At 32.4% G+C, this 23,167-nt stretch overlaps 1 protein-coding gene across 1 annotated transcript in view; it reads left to right on the forward strand.

The window, feature by feature from the left end:
* Nucleotides 1-1,992: 1,992 nt before the first annotated feature.
* Nucleotides 1,993-23,167, forward strand: part of LOC123704053 (serine proteinase stubble-like) — a 34,364-nt gene continuing 13,189 nt past the window's right edge. Inside the window, exons 1-3 of the mRNA XM_045652312.1 lie at nt 1,993-2,243; nt 11,320-11,530; nt 17,757-19,334. Coding sequence (XP_045508268.1) covers nt 11,344-11,530; nt 17,757-19,334 — 1,765 coding nt within the window. The 5' untranslated portion in view covers nt 1,993-2,243; nt 11,320-11,343. The remainder of the gene's footprint in view (nt 2,244-11,319; nt 11,531-17,756; nt 19,335-23,167) is intronic.

Raw genomic sequence — 23,167 nt, forward strand, 5'->3', positions numbered from 1 at the left:
TTGCTTTTCCCCAACTATCGATAGTTAATCGATAGACTATCGATAGTGGACTATCGAGCGGCAACACTAGTCATAATCCATTGCGAGGAGGAAAACATCCTCCTTGCTACATTTCAATACAGCATGGGGAAAAACAATAAATGAGTATGGCCGCCAAAAATTGTACATTCAAGAAAAAAAAAATGTCCTTGTCATTTTATATAGCACCAGATTTTTTTATATAGTAATTATGGTAGTTTTTATATAGTTTCAGCTTCACTATGTTATATTTATCATTATATTAATAATTTAAATTAATTTTGAGTGCCTTTAACAAGCTCAATATTTTTTTTTTGAAATGCTTATTTTCCTTTCCATACTAAAATCATGTGTCCCACTTAGTCATCTCACACTTTGAAGTCACAAAATTATGCAAAAATCTATTGATACCTGTAAAATTTTGGTATTTCTAAATTATTCTGTAAACTTGTGGATAGTTTTAACAAGTTCTAATAAAAATAACATAAAAGAAATTAATATAAAACTCACTTAAAACTATGTCCCACTTTTTTTCACGAATGATACTTCACGCACGGTTACCATGAAATAACACCCTAAATAACTAGATATCCAAGCCACAAAAATATTTTTAAGTAGTGGCAACACCGATTTACATGTTGGCCAACCTTTAGAAGAAAAATCGCCATTTTGTTACTGTCAAAGTTAATCGAAAGGTTGTCGGCATTTTTGCTTCGCAACATTTTAATAATTTTGAGTGAGAATTATGCAAGGTAAGAATACAAATTTACTATATTATTTAAATTATGTGTGTAGCTTTAGTGACCTAGTAACAAATCAAACTATGCGGCGTCTTATTACTACAATACTTTGGCGAATAAAGGCTTTTTAGGTTATGTCCAACCATATTTTTATTCACGAATGATACCATGTGTTACTATTGTGTTACGTAACATCCGTGAGCGGCTCTTAGGGGTAGTACTCACTAGAGAATCTAAACTTAAAAATTTACTTTTTTACATAAAGAGAACCCACTTCAAAAACTATCATGTTTCGGAAGTTAGTAACTTTTTTACTATAATAATTCGTATTCGTAATTAATATCATAAGTTGTGAATGATTCTTGCATTTGTAAGTATTATAGAAATACAAAATTTGAGAAATAAAACTTTTTCTTTAATATTTAAATTTGTTTTATTGAGTTTTAAAGTAATTTAATCAAATAATTTAATTAACAATATAAAACAGAAATGTAAAAAAAATCTCCTGCATTATTAGTTGTAATGTACACTAGGCTTAACAAAATCACGTATGTTACTATCAGTCACGTATGTTACGGTGTGTTACGACTTCACGACTGTTATTGTACAATATTTGGCGGCCATACTCAAATAATAAAAAGCACAGAACACATTGACAGAACATCGACTTGGGCAGTATTTCTGTTTGATGCTCTATACTTGAGGAATACAAAAATGCTAATCACTTGAAATAATTCTTATAATTAATCATTAAGAAAAGTTTATTAATAAGTTACGAACTCGTTAAAAATGACATGATTCGTACGTTTTTCTTAGAGCATTATATTTAATGCTCTAAGACGTTTTTTATATAAAAAATACACTTTCGTTGTAGAAGTAAGTGCCTTTTACTTTTTAAATAAACAAAATTCATAAGAAATGACTCTACACAAAGAGGTCTACATTGCACCTTTACATTCCTATCACCCTTTTTTCACACATTGCAAGCTTAAAATTCCAAAAGCACAATAAAGATGTCACACAAGTATTCGCTTAACGAAATAATCGGGAGCAAACAAAGACAATACATACTCCTAAAAGCTTCTCCGAGTGCAGATAAGATAGCTTTCTTCGCCATGAAAAAGTGACCGGAATCAGTGCAACGAAGCGAAAAATAACTGTTGGAAAGTAATTTACATGGCCTGCCGAGCGAATGAGCGAGCTTCCACGACCGACTCGTTCAGTAGTAGCGCACTCGCCTAGCGGTCAAGGCTCCAGCGAAGACCCGCGCCACGGACAAATTAAAAAAAAAATTAAAAATAAAAAGCGCGCGCTCGCGGCTGTCAAACGTCACCAATGCAATTAGACGAAAGTTTTTTCATCTAATTTTTTTTAACTAGCAACATTTCTTAATCGCTCAGTTTTTAGTACGAATAACTGTTTATTTCTTAGTGCCGGTGGATAATGAGTTCGTGATTGTGCTACGTCTCGGAGTCCGTTAAGCAGGTGAATATATTTTCTATTATTTATTACTTATCTATTAATCATCCCATTGAATGCGAGCGAAGCCATAAATCAATTGCACTTTTGAAACATCGTTCCGTTGATTTAAATTTGACATGCATTATGCACAGATAATAAATAAATTAAATGCGCAGATGCATTATTTATTAACCTTTAACATAAAATATTCTACAAAATACAATAAATTAATTGCGTATCCAGTAATAACAATAACGTATTTTTTTGCACGAGTAGGGTCAATCTTTTTGCATTTTCAAGACTAGTCACAGACGAAGGATTTTTAAGTTTTTTTCACATCATTATGGTTGGCAGAGACGATGGAGCATAACGGCCTAGCAATCATAGGTTGTTGATCTTCCCGGCCAAGGAAATAAGTACTAACTCGTTTAAGGGAAACCAGATCTCAAACTGTTTTATTCCCTTGAATACATTAATAGTAAATAAAGCTATTAATAAAAATTATATTGTTGTTTGACTCTATCGGCATTGCGAATTTTATTTAGTTATGACTTGAACAAATATGAAGAGAGCTTTTTAATTTTTATAACTAAAAGTTTTCATTCAAAGTTACTATTAAAAAAAACAATTAACAACAAATATTTTTAAATAATATCATTAAGTTATGCATATTGTATATTGTGTAGTGGGTAATTAATTTTTTAATGTCATAGTACACAAATAAATCAATTAAATCTAACTATAAAGGAAATTATATATACAATAGGTACGTAGTAAGTCATTAAACTTTAATAACTATTATTATATCATAATCCTCGTTATAAATTAACGAGTCCTAAAAACATAATATAATTTAAGTAACCTTAAGCAACTCATATAAAAAGCACGAAGTTTTTTCTCTTATTAATATAAAAACTATAATTATTAAACATCCGGTGTAAGGAATAATGAAGTAAAATATTTTCAAATATAACGAATACATATTGCTAATAATAATACATAATACCTAATATACGCCTCATTCAAGTTCAAAAAAATCCGTATCTATAATCTAAATTCAATTCAATATTTTAATTTATGGCATATCTATAATTTGCATAATCACCTAAAAAAATATGAAATGTCAATGTCATTAGTGAATAAAAAAAAATGACCCAAGCCTTGCACACAACGCCATTACCTAAAAAAAGTACATAAAAAACAAATTAGCATCAATTCTAAAGTCGTGTATTTGACCACACTGGCTCTGTTCCGTTGTGTTGAATGTAGGTCAGTGAAATGAACGAAACGCGGCCGGTCCCGTATGGAATCCGACCTGACCGCCCGCGACCGATTTCAACGACATTCTTTTATTCCAAATTCAAATTTGTTTCGCGCGGATTCGAATCGCGTAGGCTATGGCGTTTTGCTAAACAGCCTGACATAGATACGACAAAAATAAAAAAAAATACTCCTATGTACATAATTCTTATTTCATATCTTGTGTGGTATTTTTATTGTTTGAATACCTACGAATTGCTGTTCGCAAGACTTAAATTCACTTTTACCTTCTTTTTACTTAGTTATTATAGTTTGCTCTTATGAAACGTGAATTTTATTATACTAAAACGACATACATTGGAAACTAATTTGATCCAAACGGATTTCTTTCACGTAGGCTAGGGAATTACGCTAAACAGCCAGTGACCTGTGACACAGATACTATAAAATACAGCTTATAAAACTAATTTTAAAATTGCGAGTCTACATACTTCTAGAATGTATAATAATTAAGTATTATTCTTGGTCTCGAATTGAGTTTCTTTAATTATACGAATGTCACTTATAAGAGTTTTATTATGTGTGTGTCACATACAAGTGTCATAATATATGTATATAAAAAAAATGATAGCTTTTAAATATAAAGTTTATTGGCACAAAATGATAATTATTTATTATATTTATCGGAATATCTAGTATTTTATAATCTCTTAGTTTTGTACAATAGCGTTAGAATTTTTTTGAGTATTATCGAAAAATGCATCAAATGGTCTAATATGTAATATTATGCAAATTAGATGAAATGTTTTCAAAGACAATACACCTTCACATACACACAAACTGAGCCATTCCATAAAAAAATAGTAGATACAACATTTTATGTCAGTAAATTTTATTTTGAAATGAAGTGAAAGTGATATTCAAAAAGAAATTCCATCATCATAAAAAAGTTGAATTGTCTATATGTCTATTGGGCACGAAGCGACCATAAACAATAAATGTTAATTGTCTATGATTCATATCCGATATCCCGACTCGTACTCTAATATTTATTAGTAAATTAATTTCTGTGTTCAATTTATTTTATTGCCTTTTTAATTAGCAGTATATATCAAAATATTTTTTTATTATTTTAAGTTTATTACAACTTTCTGTGAGATACATAATATAAATATAATATACCTACAATAATTAGCACATCAGCTGATAAAGAAAATTTAAGAGAAGTAGGGAAAATCTTTTGGACGGGAACTCATTATTATTATTGCTATTTACTTTAGGGAAACCACGCGCGCGAAAAGTAAAATTATGCCACAGATAATATACTACATTTTTGCATAATTATATCCTTTATTTCACTATTAATATGGGTATGGTAATTATAAAAATAAAATTTATATAACAGTATGGAATTATAAAAGCGAGCACGAGACATAAAATCTTTATAAATAAATAATACCTTTGCACAGCAAATGATATTCCGATATTAAAACACGCATGTCCACCAAATGGTTTAAAGGTAATTGTTTTTGAGATAAGCGCAGATAAGCGTGGGGTCGTTAACATCGTTCCCGCGCAGGCATTCCGTTACGACGCCATCTTGTTTTCAGTCGCTAATTGGGGTTTCAATTGCTTCATTTAATTTAATCGAATGTCACCTGTCATGTTTAGTCTGTAATCGATGGTGTGTTTTTTTTTAATTTGCGTGCAGGCTGTGGCTCAAATCTGATTTGACGTCAAAATTAAGACACACAGTGCTCTAGCTAAAATCTTTGAATAAAACTTATTACGATATTATATATACTTTCTTGGAAATGTTCAATGTTCATATTATATGTATATCATGATAAATTAATAAATGCAAAACGTCATTTAAAAGCTCGTTTAAAAATCATTATAAAGGTTTATAGGTAACCTAAATACAACTAGAGAAGCTAGATAATTAGACACTACTGTGTTCTAGACTCTATGAATATGTAAATAATAGGTTATGTTCAACAGGTTATACTTAATAACTTAAGTACTAAAATAGAAAAAGCTCAAGTTATTTACATATAGAGGTTGTTCTACTTATAATTATTTGTAGTTTAAGTTCTATTAAATGTAAAATCGTATAGATTACAATTTTTATAAGCTCGAAACAAATGTAAAAAAGCTCAGTCTTTAGTAGCAAAAAAACGATTAAACAGCAAAAAATTACTTTCACTTCATCTTATCATAAAAATAAGTGTTTTTTTTATTATAAGCTTTTTGTTACATCTATGCGATCTAAAAAAGCACCCCTCAACATTGCTCTAATTCTAATAATCTCACTACGGATTTTGATGCGGTGTTTTTTAATAGATAGAGTGTTTGCGGTTTTAGAATATAATTTAATAGGTTCTAGTCAAAGTAGGCGAAGCCCGGCGGAACGCTAATCACTACATAGTATAAAACAAAGTCGCTTTTTCTGTCCCTATGTATGTTTAAATCTTTATAACTTCGCAAAGTATTATGATTTTTTTTAATAGATAGAGTGATTGTCGAGGTAGGTTAAAGGATATAATTTAATAGTTTTTAGACAAGTTGGTCGAAGCCCGGTGGAACGCTAATAAAATTTAAGACAATGTACTGTAAACTACAAAATATTAATATGTATATACACATATAAGACATCCTTACTAATATTATAAATGCGAAAGTAACTCTGTCTGTCTGTCTGTTACTCAATCACGCCTTAACTACTGAACCATTTTGCATGAAATTTGGTATAGAGATATTTTGATACCCGAGAAAGGACATGGGCTACTTTTTACCCGGGGACATAAGATAGGTTTTATCCCGGAAATCCCACGGGAACGGGAACTATGCTATTTTCTTTGACTGCGCGGGCGAAGCCGCGGGCGGAAACCTAGTACATAACATATATGTTAAGAATAGATATTCTTTCTCCACGTGTCCCTTAGTGAGGTGTACACTCACCAAGGCGGCCTCACGATGTTATCTATACTAATATTATAAAGCTGAAGAGTTTGTTTGTTTGATTATTTGTTTGTTTGTTTGAACGCGCTAATCTCGGGAACTACTAGACCGATTTGAAAAACTATTTCTGTGTTAGATAGCTCATTTATCGAGGAAGGCTATAGGGTATATATCATAACGCTAGGACCAACAAGAGTGGAGCTACGGGGGTGAAACCGCGCGGAGCAGCTAGTAGGTTATAAAAAAACTATTAAGGAATTTAATGGTTGTAATAAACATGTAGATTTATAGTACTTACTGAGATAATAACAATGTATTAGGCTTTATCAATCTGTTTATTCCACACCAAAATGCGTAGATCAATTAAATGCTGTTTTACGGAAAAAATTTAGTGGACGGTAGCTCAGTGGTTCTCGCCTATCTAAAGAGCATAAGCAAAAACGGCTGAGGTGATGTTGGTGAATTTAAGTTCGTTAATAGATAATGGAATAAATATATTGTAAAAATTCAATAAATATATGCTTTTCTTTTAACTTTGGTTGAAAATACAAATGCGTAACCCTCTACATACATATTATTGTACATTGTTATAGGTCTATTAAAACTTTATTACAAAGTTGCTAATGTGTAGGTAATGAAATATTATGGCGTGTGAGACTGTTCACATATTAAGTAACTTAGTGTTTTTACTTAAAAGGTAACTGTGTACTTGTTGTAATAAAAATCACCAACTTAATGTTTCTTTTGCAAAAGAATTAAACGCGTTTGAAGTCATTTTCACATTTGTCAAATGCCACATTTTTTTTAACATTGTGGTATTTAACTATTTATATTAATTTTTATATTAACGTGTATTGCAAAATAGGTTATAAAAGTTGAATGAATGAATATTTATTAAGAAAAGTAATTCAATATAGAAAGGAAATTGTCTTAAAAAAAAAAAAACAACAATACAAAAAAATTTATGATAGTTTTAAAAATCAGATCAACATATTAATTTATATTGCATTTTCAAACAACACCCTTTAAGCAATCCTATATAAATTATAAATGCGAAAGTTTGTGAGGATGTGTGTGTGTGTGTGTGTTTGTTACTCTTTCACGCAAATACTACCTACTGAATCGATTACAATGAAATTTTGCACACATATAGAGGGTAACTTAGATTAACACATAGGATAGGTTTCATCCCGAAAATCCCACGGGAACGGGAACTATGCGGGTTTTTCTTTCAAAACGCAGGCGAAGCCGCGGGCGGAAAGCTAGTGATTAATAAATATCAATAGACTCTAAACCAATTACACTTCATATTTCTCACGTTTCATCGAAACAAACGCAAGTCAATTGAAACATAACTGTATTACCGAAATTTGCACACAATACATTTGAAATAATAATAATTGTGTTGTAGTGATATCATCAAATTGCATTTAGCAAGTGGTTATTGTCTGAATAAAACCTGGGAATTTGGAAATTGTTTTTACAGTTGCGAAATAATAACTAGGATAGTAATTTGACCTATTCGACCTTCTGAAATACTCTTTATTGTACACTAGCATACCGCCCGCGGCTTTGCCCGCTTTATCTAAAACCTAATAAATTATATACTAAACCCTTCATTTTAATTTAAACCTTCCTCTTGAATCACTATCTATTAAAAAAACCGCATCAAAATCCGTTGCGTAGTTTTAAAGATTTAAGCATACAAAGGGACATAGGGACAGAAAGCGACTTTGTTTTTTACTATGTAGTGATTCCTAATAATAATTAATATTATCATTATAATAAATAAGCTAGCCAATACATCGTTCAAACGGGCTTAGCGCGATGCAATCAGACGGAAGTGAATCGAGATTCCAACTTCTATAGATATTAATACATTTCAGGGACCGTTTAGCAACGGTACATGTCTACTTAACCTGCCTCTGTACCATGCTTAAAGCAGTATTATTTCCAACAATATTTCCGAACGCATTTTCAAAGAAAAACCCGCTTAGTTCCCGTTTCTGATGGATTTTTGGCCTATGTCTTTGTCTGGGTCCTTCAGCTACCTACGTACCAAATTTCATTGTAATCGCTTCAGTAGTATTTGCATGAAAGAATAACAATTATCCATCCATCTTCACGAACTTTCGCATTTATAATATTAGTAGGATGTGGAAAAATAACAGCGCTATATATGTCTAGCGCCATCCCTACCTCACACTAGAAATATTACTGCTATAAGACGTGGTAACCCATGGCTTTGGATGGATATCGATGGGGAATTGATTCTTTAAAGTTTAAATCTATACGAATAATGGTTAATACGTTAATACGTTAATACGAACGTTTGCCATTCGCATAGATTTAAAGTTTAAATCTATGCGAATGTCAAACGTTCTGCCAGGACACGTGTGACACGGGCCACGGCCTTATCAATGAGGAGTATAAAAATGGCTTTCGACTTATATCAGGCTTACCGAATATACGAAATCTCATCAGTCAAGGTAATAATAGTCAAGCTGTTTATTTTTCTGAGTTATCTAGACTGAATTTTGTTTCAATCACGAAAATAGGGTTCGCGTTTTATACATTTAAATCTAAATATTACTCCTATAACTTATACAAACTGTATTCACAAATATTTTACTTTGTCCATCAAGATTGTTATAATAATAATGAAATCTGTAAAACAAATGTATAGTATTGTAAATAAAGTAATTTATATTATGCATTGTTGTTACATTGCAGTGTGTATGTGTAATATTGTAATGACAATAATAACTACATGTTTATGTAAAATAAATATATGTTATTAATTATTATGTTTTATGTTTCCATTCTATATGTACGCGTTGAGTTGAGTATTAATTACTATGATTAAGTTATAAGTATAATTCACATTCGATATCCGATCCTAGTGAATAGTGAATAGTATCGTATCTATGTTTTGTTATTTTATTTATCTAATTCAAAATAAATCATTTAATGTATAGGTAGGCGATATATTTGAAAATGACTCTACAAGCACTCTACAATTCTCTACTACTCTCTCTAAAATTAAAGCCAATTGCATCATGACAATACTAAGTAAAATGCATTCATAATAAGAGCTATAATAGGCTCTTAACATATCATAGTATAAAAAAGTTTAGTCGAGCAACATTTAAAACTTTTTAATTTAAATTTGATTTTATTATGGTGAATTAGATGAAGTACAGTTTGCGTTTTAGTTTAAGGGCCAGTTTCTAAATTTAATATGTATACGAACCGAATTTGAATGCTGGTTGAATTTAACGGATTTAAACGCGATTTATTCATTATATTATTTTTCCCAAAGTTTCACACAGTTTGCAGCGAGCGTGGTCAGTCTCCTCGTGACCAATCTTTAATTTCTAAATGTAATACTCGCGTAAAATCAAATACTAGAAAAATATTATGCTGGTTGAATATTTTCTTCTATGCAACGTAGGCAAAACCTTTAGCAAATCAATTCAGACACCAGCAGTAAGAGATTGTGATTCAGACTAACTTTACGCGTGAGTGAACCCGCGTGCCAAACCACTACCATGTGATATGCCAACTCGGTGACATTGCGACCTACACTTTCTCACAATAACTGTTATCCGACACACTTATGCCGGTCGAATTACAACATACATACTGATATTGCGAAAGTCTGTCTGTTTTTATGTTTGGTGAATTTTTGGTTTATAGATTGATGGGATTAGTGATGAGGATGTAGGATTATCATCTCCTACTAATATTATAAATGCGAAAGTTTTTGAGGATGAATGTGTGTGTATGTATGTTACTCTTTCACGCAAATACTACTGAACCGATTAGAATGAAATTTAGTACACATATAGAGTGTAACTTAGATTAGCACATAGGATAGATTTTATCCCGGAAATCCCACGAGTACGGGAACTATGCTGGTTTTTCTTTGAAAACGCGGGTGAAGCCGCGGGCGGAAAGCTAGTAATTAATAATAAATAAATATTTCAGGACAATTTTCACATACGGCACGCGGAATTGGTCCCATACTAAGCTTTCGCTTGTGTTATGGAAACCAGATGGCTGATAAACATACATATATAATTTTAAATAAATACTTAAGTATATAGATAATTAACACCCAGACACAGAGCAAATATCTATGTTCATCACACAAATATTTGCCCCGGGTGGGAATCGAACCCACGACCTGTGGCTTGGAAGGCAGGGCCACTACCAACCAAGCCAACCGGTCAGTCAGTCATAATAATTATATACTGTAATACAAGACAAAAGCTTTTACCTATATACCTATTTAAGCAGTTTAAACAACGGGGTACATGCTACAGCTACTTAAGCTTCATTAGGAAATATCTCAGATGTTTCTTGGCGCCATAACGGTATATCTCATTTCCTTTGCCAATAAATTGAATACCTAGTGTCAAGGCTGGTTAGGACTTAAGATAATGTCTAGGGTATAAATTGTAAGGTGATAGGATGAGCTAGGGTTTATTTAATTTTATAGTGATGATTTATTGTTTCCTTATTATTTGTATTTTTACAGAAACTTTATTCATTCCTTATTATTTGTATTTTTACAAAAATTCCCTTCGTAATTTCTTACTTCTGTTTCCACAATTAATTATTAAAATAACTATATAACTACATTAAAACGTCTACGTTTATTGTTGTCTTTTCTAACCATAAAGGTGGTTTCTGGTTTGCCACCAGAGATGTGCGAAGATGCATAGCGAGGAATGTGTTTGTAAAGAACCAATAGTATCGCTTCAAACGCTAAATGAAGCGATGTGATTACGCATCTTCGCATCTCAGGTGGAAAAGCACCCTTAGTCTACATTCGAAAAGCTTTTCCTTATCTAACCAATGCCTTTTGTTCTAGCCACCGAACATGCGAACCTGAGCCATGGGTCCACCAATAAACAGTTGGCCGACGAGCCACCACCACGACCACAGCCTGGTCCTGACCCTGGTCGACAAGCTTAGTGGTCTTGGCGTGAATTGTACTGTAGTGGTCGTGTTGGTCCAGATATTCTTAAGCTTGAACTATGTGACCGCTGGCCCGGTTATATTGAATTTGGATTATTTGCAAGGTATGTTTTTGAGGTATCTTATTGCATGCAGCATGACATGTATGTCATGTCAACTATCATTTTCTAGATTATAAACAGTTTTTAACTTTTATTTAACTTAAAAGGCTTAACTTACTTATATATAGACACTTTATAGACAATTATGCAATTATCTTTTTTTAAATACATAGAGTTTTTATCGAAGAAGGCTTTGGTATAACATTACCTATAATTTATTATGTTTTCGACTAAGCCGCGGCGGAAGACTAGAAACATATAAACACATATAAGTATAAAGTACTAGGTTTCCGCCCGCGGCTTCGCCCGCGCAGTCAAAGAAAAACCCTCATAGTTCCCGTTCCCGTGGGATTTCCGGGATTGCGTCATTTTCCCGGGATAAAAAGTAGCCTATGTCCTTTCTCGGGTATCAAAATATCTCCATACCAAATTTCATGAAAATTGGTTCAGTAGTTTAGGCGTGATTGAGTAACAGACAGACAGACAGAGTTACTTTCGCATTTATAATATTAGTATGGATAGATTTAATCGTTAAACGTATTTTTATAACGTATATATGTCGTGGTCATATCGTAGATTTGATCATTTCATGATATGAGTGGCCATTTCACGAAATGGTCGCATATCGTGAAATGGCCAATTTAGTTTGGCCACATCATGATGTGGTTTGGGCAGATCAATGATAAGAAATCGTTTCACGATATGGCCAATTAACGCACGGTTTTTTCATGAAATGATCAAAATTATTTGATCATATCGTAAAATAGTTACATTAATCGTTGGTAGAGGCGCTGCAAGCTCTGTGTTTATGTGATAAGATGGCGGCCGCTGGCGAAAATTAAATTATTCGCAGTTAAAAACTTCATAATTCGTTTAATAACAATATTATGAAGAAAGTCATAGCAAAGAATTTACGACGAAGAGGTACAAGTAGATACTATGGAAAATGTGGATATCTTATATGTATTTAAGAAAAAAATGCGACTTAAATAAAATAATTTAAGAAACTACTACGCTCGTGCGTTGTTTATCAAAGTCTAACCTAACCTAACCTAACCTAACTGTTTTCTATTGCAAAAACGATTCGCTTCTGGCATTCGCCGGCCGCTGCCGCGGCACTAACTTAAATGACATTAAACAAGTTTTTAGAATATAGTTATTCTGAATTTTTTTAATATTTTATGGACTCTTTATATTTTATACGATCTGGCCAAATGTGGATGTCCAAATCGTGAAACGTTGACGATTTAACGATCTGATCAAACTATGTTGGCCATTTCACGATATGCGACCATTTCGTGAAATGGCCACTAATATCATGAAATGATCAAATCTACGATATGACCACGACATATATATAACTCATTCTATAAATTCCTATATAAACTCGGAAAACAAGACCACTAAAGAGATGGGTTTTTACATGTTCTAAGTTAGTAAGTCAGTACTTTCACTTCCTTTACATTTGGGTCAGAGAGGACTTCTTAAAGACATTAAGGCTTCGCAAATTGTTAATGTTGTACTAAGTATCTATATTTATCTATACTTTTAATATTATAAAGCCGAATAGTTTGTTTGTTTGAACGCGCTTATCTCTGGAACTACTGGTATGATTTGAAAAATTATTTCCGAGTTATACATATAACCCACAAGCTGCGCCCCACGGTTTCACACACATTGCTCCGATCCTGTTGGTCTTAGCGTGATGATGATGAACTATTTTTTTTAATATCGCCTGTTGTATTTAATCTGCACTCTTTTATTATAAGAGCACACACATTTCTTTTTTGTCTAATTAATTATATAGATATATTGTGTATAGCTATATCGCCTAATTTATTATTAGTTTCTGTGAATGTTGTGTTCATCTGTAATTGTGCATAATAATTTATAAATCCTATTGTAACTGTATAACACGAATGATATGTATGTAACAACTGTTGATGAACCTTTTTTTAATAAATAAAAAGTAAAAATGATATATATATAGCCTATAGCCTTCCTCGATAAATGGGCTATTTAAAACCGAAAGATTTTTCTAATCGGACCTGAGATTAGCGCGTTCAAACAAACAAATGAACAAACTCTTCAGCTTTATAATATGTATTAATATACCTAGTATAGATAGATTATCTGTGGTTGTACAGTGTATTGACCTTTGGTGTTAATGGTTTAGTGTCTATTAACATTGATAATGATGTGACTGATTTCTATCTTAATTATGTGTTAGTGTTTACCAAGTTACCCTCTATATGTGTTCTAAATTTCATTGCAATCGGTTCAGTAGTTTTTTATAAAAGAGTAACAAACATACACATACATCCATCCTCGCAGTTTCCCATTTATAATATGAGTAGGATAGCAAAAAAAGCCGCTGGGTAAAGCTGCTATTTTATTTTAGATAAGTAGATAAATACTACGCAAGTGAAATGTTCTTACGAAACCTTTTTTTTTTCAACTTTCGATATTTATAAATTGTCCTAATATTGGCGGAAACAATAATCCAACAAACTAAATATGTTGTAAAATTCGTTAAATATGTAGGTACCTAATAAAATTCGTAAAAATCAGTTCAGCCGTTTTGAGTCATAATTGTGTTGTCACTAATTATGTGCATATACTTAAAGATAATCTTTTGCCATTTTTCTACCAGCATTGCGTTTCCATATCAGTCAGAATTACCTCACTAGCTTTCTCTCGATGACACAGACACAAATATTTACATAATATTGTGAAAACCCGCTGAATCATCCGTAATTGTTTATGAATGCGTTTTTTATTTTTAACAAACATGTAAAGTTAGGGTTACACAATAAACAATAACTATTATAAAGGCGAAAGTTTGTATGGATGTATGGATGTTTGTTACTCTTTCACGTAAAAACTACTGAACCGATTACAATGAAATTTAGCACACATATAGAGGGTAACTGGGATTAACACATAGGGTAGGTTTTATCCCGGAAATTCCACGGGAACGGGAACTATACGGGTTTTTCTTTGAAAACGCGGGCGAAGCCGCGGGCGGAAAGCTAGTAAACAATAATATGAAGAATTCTTGGAATTCTTTTATTGAAAGTTTTCATGAAGAAAAGGAAGGAAATAAATTAAAGACGTTCTACTTTAAATATCTCTAAAATCGGTTAAAGAATTTATTCAAAGCACAACTTGTATAAATGTATAGTATTGATTGAAAGTGCACACGTTACATAGCTAGATTAGGGAACCAGGTGTCGCTCCATCGATATCTGGGACGGCCCACGGGGCGACGCGACGGTGGAATGCCCAGATATGCATGTCAAAAGTATAACCCCAATTAATTATTAACCTATTTTCAATCGATTTAAAGTGAATTAAACTTTTCAAAAGAAGACAAATCACAATTAATGTAATGACTGAATGCTTTATCCAAAATATATTTTAATTTTTTGATTTTTATTCCGGTTCATACTAAGGTAGAGCCGGGTCTAGTAACTAGTTAAATAAACAAAATATTATCACGTGTTCATAGTAATGCAACAGTCGATTATCAGGAACATAGATCTTTCAAAGTCATTCATAATTATAAGTAACTAAAGGTCATTTTACATTTGTATGCATGTGGATTATTTAAACAATTGAAATTTTGTTGCACAAGATCAAAATAATGTTATCGGATTTGACATTCATATAATAAAGAGCACAGATTTTATTGTAAGTTTACGATAAGAATAAAGCTAGATTCATCAATGACATAGGTACCGAAAAATATTAACTAAATGTTATATTTTTGTATGTTGGGCTAGCAGATGCAAACATTTTGAAATACCTAATAATTAATTAATATTGTTAAAAAAAGCAATAAAATAATACCTACCTACATAATAATAATAAGCTATCAGATATAAGAATTAGTTAATGGCTTGCGGAGCTTTTGAGCTTTATCTGAGCTTTGTGCTAGGCAAGTGCTGATGGTGATTTTTGTATCTCTAATAGTAAATCCTATTCTATCCTATCCTACTATAATATTATAAATGCGAAAGTTTGTCAGGATAGATGTATGTGTATGTGTAATGTGTATGTATGATTGTTACACTTTCACGCAAATACTATAGATTACAATGAAATTTAGAACACATATAGAGGGTAACTTGGATTAACACATAAGATCTCGGAAATCCCACGGGACCGGAAGGAAGTGGGATTTTCCTTGAAAACGCGGGCAAAGCCGCGGGTGGATGCTAGTAAATAAGTAAATGCTATGTATCATTGCGATACGTGGAAAAATGACAAGATGACCCACTTAATTTTAATATATTGATAGACATACATGACTAATTTCCTTCCTGTCTCATAAAAAACCTAACTCATAATAAATTTATCTCTATGAATAGACGTTGGACAAACAAAATAAGTGTGTTATTAGATTAAACGAACGGACCGACTGGTTTCTAACTGTATATCTTGTTTGCGCGGCGTGTTTGAACATACTAGACGATACATCGTTTGCATTTTATCGTGACAACATGTCGTAACGATATGTAACTTAATCTTGTGCGGTGAATACAAGAAAAATATTTTTGTAAACAGATTACACATAGCTTCTCTATGTGCCAATGCATTCGGTATATTATAAATGACCCACAAAATTTCGGGTCATTTGTAACAGGATGGCGGTTCTACAGGGGTCTTAGTACGCAATGACAAAAAGAAAAATGATGGTCAGAACGCTCATACCGGATACCTTAAGATACTATAACGTTTTATATTAGAATTTAGAGTATCTTAACATAAAATATTATAGTATCTTCACCGTGTGTGACGCGCTTAAGAATCTTTCACGTTTAAAGTACTTTAAATATGTATTTCTTTTTGAATATTATATAATTTGAAATGCAGACTGAATTTATTCTAGTTAACTGATATAATCAAAGGGAATGTTATGATTTTGAAAGTAAAAAAAAAAAAACTAAACTTCACCACAAAAAATTACATTGTTCGTAACTTATTTTATTTTCTTATTGTCTGTTCTTTTTAATTTTAATCAATACATACAGATTTAATTTTGAAAAATACCGATCAAAAAAGATTCCGATAAAAATATCGTTCGGATTAAATAAAAACGTACCGATTTTTTTTCTGTTATTTAAACTCTTCAGACGTTTGATGAGTCAATTCTTACACCTACAACCAAGAAGCCTACAACTTATAAATCGCATTTTAATTTTACTGCATGTAGGTATTTAACCTATATGAGTAAGTTCTGTGAGTAAACTCATCCATATACTAATATTATAATTATGCGAAAGTAACTCTGTCTGTCTGTCTGTAACTCAATCACGCCTTAACTACTTACTAACCCAATTCGCATGAAATTTGGTATATTTTGATATCCGAGAAAGGACATAGGCTACTTTTTACCCCGGGAAATAGGATAGGTTTTATCCCGGAAATCCCACGGGAACGGGAACTATGCGGGTTTTTGTTTGACTGCGCGGGCGAAGCTGCGGGTGGAAAGCTAGTTTGCAATAAATAGGTACGATACAATCACAGCTTTTACGATGATTCATTTATATTTATTTAAATAATCATTTATGTATAGTATTTTAACCAATTCAAACTACCTACTTAGATACCAATAAAAACATCTATTTTTCATATGTACCACGGGCGAAGCAAGCGTGTTTTGTTTCAACGACCTCTACATTTCTTTTGAGATGTTAATGTTTCACTTTCGATTTGTTACCTCAATTCTAAAATGAAACAAAAGATGGCGGTGAAACTAAATTTAAAAGATGCATGAAAATTGCGATATAAAACGTTGAGCAGTGGTCGTTTTAGTAGATATGCAACTATTTACATCAAAATATGTACTATTTTAATTTATTTTTTACAATAATTTAAGTTTGAGATTTTTTTACATGATAAAATAATTATTATAACCTGAGATTATAAACCTTACATATTTTACAATGCTTCATAATAATTTTACTTCGTTATAAAAAACAACGGTTATTATGCAGACTTATCTAATTATGTTAAGTAATTCTTAAATTTCAATGTTCAACATAGAATAAAATAATAGACAACGTAACTGCAATAAAATACACAGGTATTAACTGTGTATTTTATTGGAACTGCATCGCTTATTACGGATCTTAAATTTTTCAATTATAATGAGATTTTTATTCCCTTCCCATAAATCGTATACAAATATTACCCCATCTTACCTCTACCTCTTTTGTTCCAGGTCCGGTACCTCTAGCAAGAAATATACGACACTTACCATGCGTATCAAGAAGAACGGCTGAAGAAGGTCTCTGTATGTTTGCCATCGACTGTCTCAAAGCGAACGGCTCCCACCTCGGCACTTGCATTGATAGATTCTACTTCGGATCCTGCTGTCAAATCCCAGACAAAAATATCCTGCCAAGTATAATTAACAACGTAGATGATAACACGATAGACAGCTCTAGTTTTGTCCACCCTCACACTGAGGATAAACTACACAGCACTGTCAACAAAATACCAGATGTATTCACGAAAGTCAAGCCAGTTAGTACAACTAAGAGCCCGCTTGACGTACAGAATGTAACAGAAGCTCAAACTACAGCTAGTGTAGCACAAGAGAGAACAGAACCGAATGAAGTTGACAAAGTAGATAGTAATACAACCCTAGATAATACGATACACGATGACGATAAATTAACGACGCAACCGGTTACGTCATCTAGCGTTAAAATTACAGAAGTGAGTAAAACGACTGAAAGAATAGAACCCACTGAAGTTCCTATAAAACTGTCAACATTCCAAACCGTATCAGGAGATTCGAGCAATTTAATAAAAGAACAAGAAACGACAGTAAAACCGATAAAGATCGAAACAACAGAGGCGGTTACTACAACAACAGAAAAGTCAAAACCGACGAGGAAACCAATAAAACCTACTTATAAGCCCAGACCGACGTACAGACCTACAAACTTTACTAGACCACATTATACTGGTACAGGCAGGCCTCGGCCAACAAAACCCGTAGCTTCATATAACACAACAAGAAAACCTCCCTTCAGAATACCATCAAAGAGACCACCAACCAAAAAGCCTTTACCAATCCCACCTAGATTAAATATAACTATAATTCCCCAATCAACTAGTTCAAAACCCGCATTTACGAGACCTTCAGTACCTATAATAACATACATAAACACAACAGTAGCTAAAGCCGAAGAAAAAACAACAACCCCCACAGCAACAATATCTACAACAACCACAACAATCGCTCCAATAACAACAGAAAGAGAAGAAATAACAGAAACAATTACAGAAACTGTTGCTGAACAACAAACTGAATCTATTCCAAAGGCCACTGAAGCGGTGACAACAGAATATGTGAAAATAACAGAACCTATTCCAGAAACAACACAATCATCTCCAAAATCAACAGAATCACCTCCAGAATCAACACAAGCAACATCAACATTAACAGAGGCGCCTACAAAACCGACAGAAGCACCAACAATATCAACAACAACATCAAAAATAATTACAACAGAAACAACACCAAAACCAACAGAAAAATTGACAACTGAAGCGATTGTTCCAACAACAGAATCTGTTAGAGACACTACGTTACTAGAAACAACAATAGCATTAGAAACTGAGAAACCGACTGAAGCAGAGATTACAACAACGTCAACAGAATTCCCGCCTTTCATGACGTGGTCCAACACTTTTGATACAGTAACAAAAACACCAGAAACAACAAGCACTACAACAACAACAACAACTACTACAACAACAGCAGCACCTAAAACAACAACAGACGATGGTGAGTGATTCTTTTTTCTTTATTATCCTAGAAATATAAGAAAAGACTAAAATGAATGTTTGAAACCAAATGAGAATCCCAAATAGGTCATCAAATATCAAAATCATACAAATTTTATTAACCGCTACATGGTGATAATAACATTTTATTACGTAAACAAGTCAAATAATTAACGGACACGCTTATATAAATAGATTATAAGAACATGCAAATCCTGCCCCTTTACCATATAAAAGTCTTAAAGCAGTATTATTGCCAGTGTGGAAAACAGACAACGCTATAATATATAGGTCATAGCGCCATCTCTTTCCCACACTGGAAATATTACTGCTATAAGACATTATGGTAAACTTCTAGAACAGATTTCTAAAGAGCAATAAGTAGAATTAACCTTATTAGTATTGAATATAAAGCCTTTGCATCTCAAATGACTAACGAAGTTTCTCAGAATCAAAACTTAACTTACTTTCCTGTTGATTAACAGGAAAATGCGATTTAAATCTTTAATGACAGTCATTAAGTTGGATTTAAATGCGTTATGAGCTATAGAGTATTGAGGTTGATGGAAATACCTAGATTTATAAGATACATTGTAGCTAGGAAATACTTCAGTTGCAAACTAGTACATCTATAGATAATTAATGTAAGTTATGATACCCATTGAGCCCCGAGCGGCCCGATCGGTCCACGACACAATAGATTTTCTATTGTGTCTGTGATTCCGGGGGCTGAGTTAATAATTATTCGAATTTCTATCTGTTGTAGAAAACGGACAAAGTCAAAAATGTAATGTTTACAAGAATTAGTACCGTAGGATGACCGTAGGGAAAGAACCGATACTTCTTGTACCTACTCGAAGTGATATTACGTATCTGTGGTATTAAAAGAGACAACTGACAAAACTTCAAATAGGTACATAAAAAATCGAATTTACAGTATAATTTATGAACCTTAACACACTAACGGTTCAAATATCTATTATAAAAATATATTTACCTAAAAGATCGATGGCAGGTCGTTGACTGTAGTTTTTATATTGTTTTTATTATTCATCCTTTGTGATTACTCACATATACATACACTTGTTAAAATTTCGATACGATATTTCATATTGACAAATAATTATGTCCTAAATGGCAAAAAGTCGTTAGGTTAGATGAAAGAAATGAATGACCACTGTAATGTCGTTACGTTATGTGACGATACATTACTTTTTATGAGCAATACTTAATTTTTTTTTTCTTTTATAATCTGAGAGAAGAGAAAATAATCGAATCATTTTATGTTAAACGTGGTTTGGAGAGATGATGTTAAGCTTTGAATAAAGGTAGAAGAAATATTACTACAAAATTGTATACTTTGAACTGTCAGAATAATTAATTATTTACTTTATATTAACATAAGCTTAATTGAAGGCTGAAATTTTATTATTAGCAGTAAAAAATCGTTTCAGATTACGTCAAATCTAGTTCAGGATACATCGCCCATTTTTGCAAGTGACTACTATCAAGCTAATTTTCCGTTTGTAGCTTTATTTTGATGAGACGCCCAAAAATTTTGTGTACGAAAGTCTCGATTGATAGAACCATCAAATCAAAAAAATTTATCCTTGTTATCTCTGTTAGCTACCACAATCGAGAGTTTCGTACACGAAATTATTCGGTGTCTCATCAAAATAAAGCTACAAACGGAAAATCAGCTTGATAGTAGTCACTTGCAAAAATGGGCGATGTATCCTGAAAATCGTAAAATGTAAAACAATAATGTTTACAAATTAGAACATCAGTATGACTCACGATCTATACTATAATGTGGTATGCGAAAATAATTTTCATGTAGTAATCTATCTAACGGAGTAATTATTATAATTTATTATATATCTTAAAGAATAGATGAGATGATTTCTGAATCTTCTCGGTCTATCTCTTCTCTATAATATATAAAAATCAATGCCACTTTTCGTTGTAATTCCATAACTCGAGAACGGCTGAACCGATTTTGATAATTCTTTTTTTATTATATTCCTTGAAGTACGAGGATGGTTCTTATGTAGAGAAAACGTTAATATGTACCACGGGCGAAGCCGGGGCGGATCGCTAGTAGATCTATAGTTTGGCTGTTGATTTCGTCATTCATTCGATGCAATTCAAACTTATTTTGAATGGAAATCCATTCAAATAGGTATAAATATATTTTATAAGTTATATGATATAACTAGTTTCGAACTTCTAAGATAACTTCCAAGTTCAGTATCATCCACATCAAGAAATAACTAGTAAACAAGTGATAACTGCGTTAAAAACAACCGACTTCAAACTTACACTTGCAACATTTACAAATACAGACAAAAATGCTCATAAAATAAAAACTATCCTATCCGAATAAAATTTGTGGAAAAAATGGGACCAATTCGACACCATCCCGCATCGAACAAAAAAAGAATCACGTAAATCGGTTCAGAAACCTTGGAGTAATCGGTGTACATACATAAAAAAGAACATAACGGCCGAATTGATAACCTCCTCCTTTTTTGAAGTCGGTTAATAAAGACGTAACTTGAAAATATTTGAAAGCCTCTAAGGGCGTATTCAGAAAGAAAGCTTGAAACTTATTTAAGCGCTTATCGGCGCTTGTCATGTTCATAATATAATATTTTCCTGCGCGGGTTACCAGCACTGACAAGCGCCGATAAGCGCTTATAAGCGCTTATAAGTTTCAAGCTTTCTTTCTGAATACGCCCTTAGTTACGAATGTCTTTTTTTTATTTGACTGCCTTCATTATTATAGTGTCACAGAGTATTCATTGCCATAACGAAAATAAAATAATATGCAACGATACGTCAATTGAAAATTCAACTTTTTTAAAAATTTAACTGGCGTTTGGAACCTTCTTAAGTCTAACTGCGTTTCAAACCTTTCCCTTAAGTCTTGTGAAGCCAATAATCATGCCCACAGTCAGATCACGTATCCGGGCCACGCCGGGTCACTGCGGCGAAATCACTTTCACATTCTATTATCAATTTAAAGGTCATGCTTTTGTTCGTTTTTATTCACAAATCGTGCGTTAAGGTTCATTTGACGCGTCTTGCCCCCAAACCATGGTGTTTAGCAGTATGGAAAAATGACAGCGCTATATATGTCGCCTAGCGCCATCCCTCTCCTACACTGGATATAATACTTAATAAATAAATAAAATAAATAATACTTTTTAATGCGCTATATGGATAGAAGAAAGAAAAGATATAGATTTTAGGCAACTGAGGTTTTAGAAGTCTAAACACGGCATATTATTTTCCAATCAAAATAATTTATCATCTATAAAAAATTCAGTTTTACCATCATGTTTATACTTAACTTTGTATTTGTTTAAATAACATTAACTTCGTCAGTTGTAGTACGTATTTACAAACAATCTAGTAGAATCTAAAACAAATCAAATACAGTTACAGTATAGACTAGATTTTTCCGACAAAAAAAATCTGTTCATACTACAAGATTCAAACTAACACGACAGCAAAACAATACAAACTACAGTATAGTTATTACGTATAATTTAGCCATAATTACGCCGTGATGAGATGTTGCAATTAACAATGTAATTTGTTTCTAAGCTGCTAAATGTTAAATTACTGTTGCAAGGGGTCAAGAATACTAGAGCATAACAAAGGACTGTTCTCTACAGCTTATAGTTTTAGTTATTATAATTATTACGGGTTATTATTTAAAAAAAACATTTGCCTTAGTTGTCTATGGATTTTAATCGTGTTTATTTTAAAATAGGTATCAAGCTTTACCGTGTTATATGAAAAGCTGTTTGTTTCGTATTTGTAGAT

The sequence above is a fragment of the Colias croceus genome, chromosome 28 (assembly GCF_905220415.1).
Source record: "Colias croceus chromosome 28, ilColCroc2.1".
In the NCBI taxonomy this organism is placed as follows: Eukaryota; Metazoa; Arthropoda; class Insecta; order Lepidoptera; family Pieridae; genus Colias; species Colias croceus.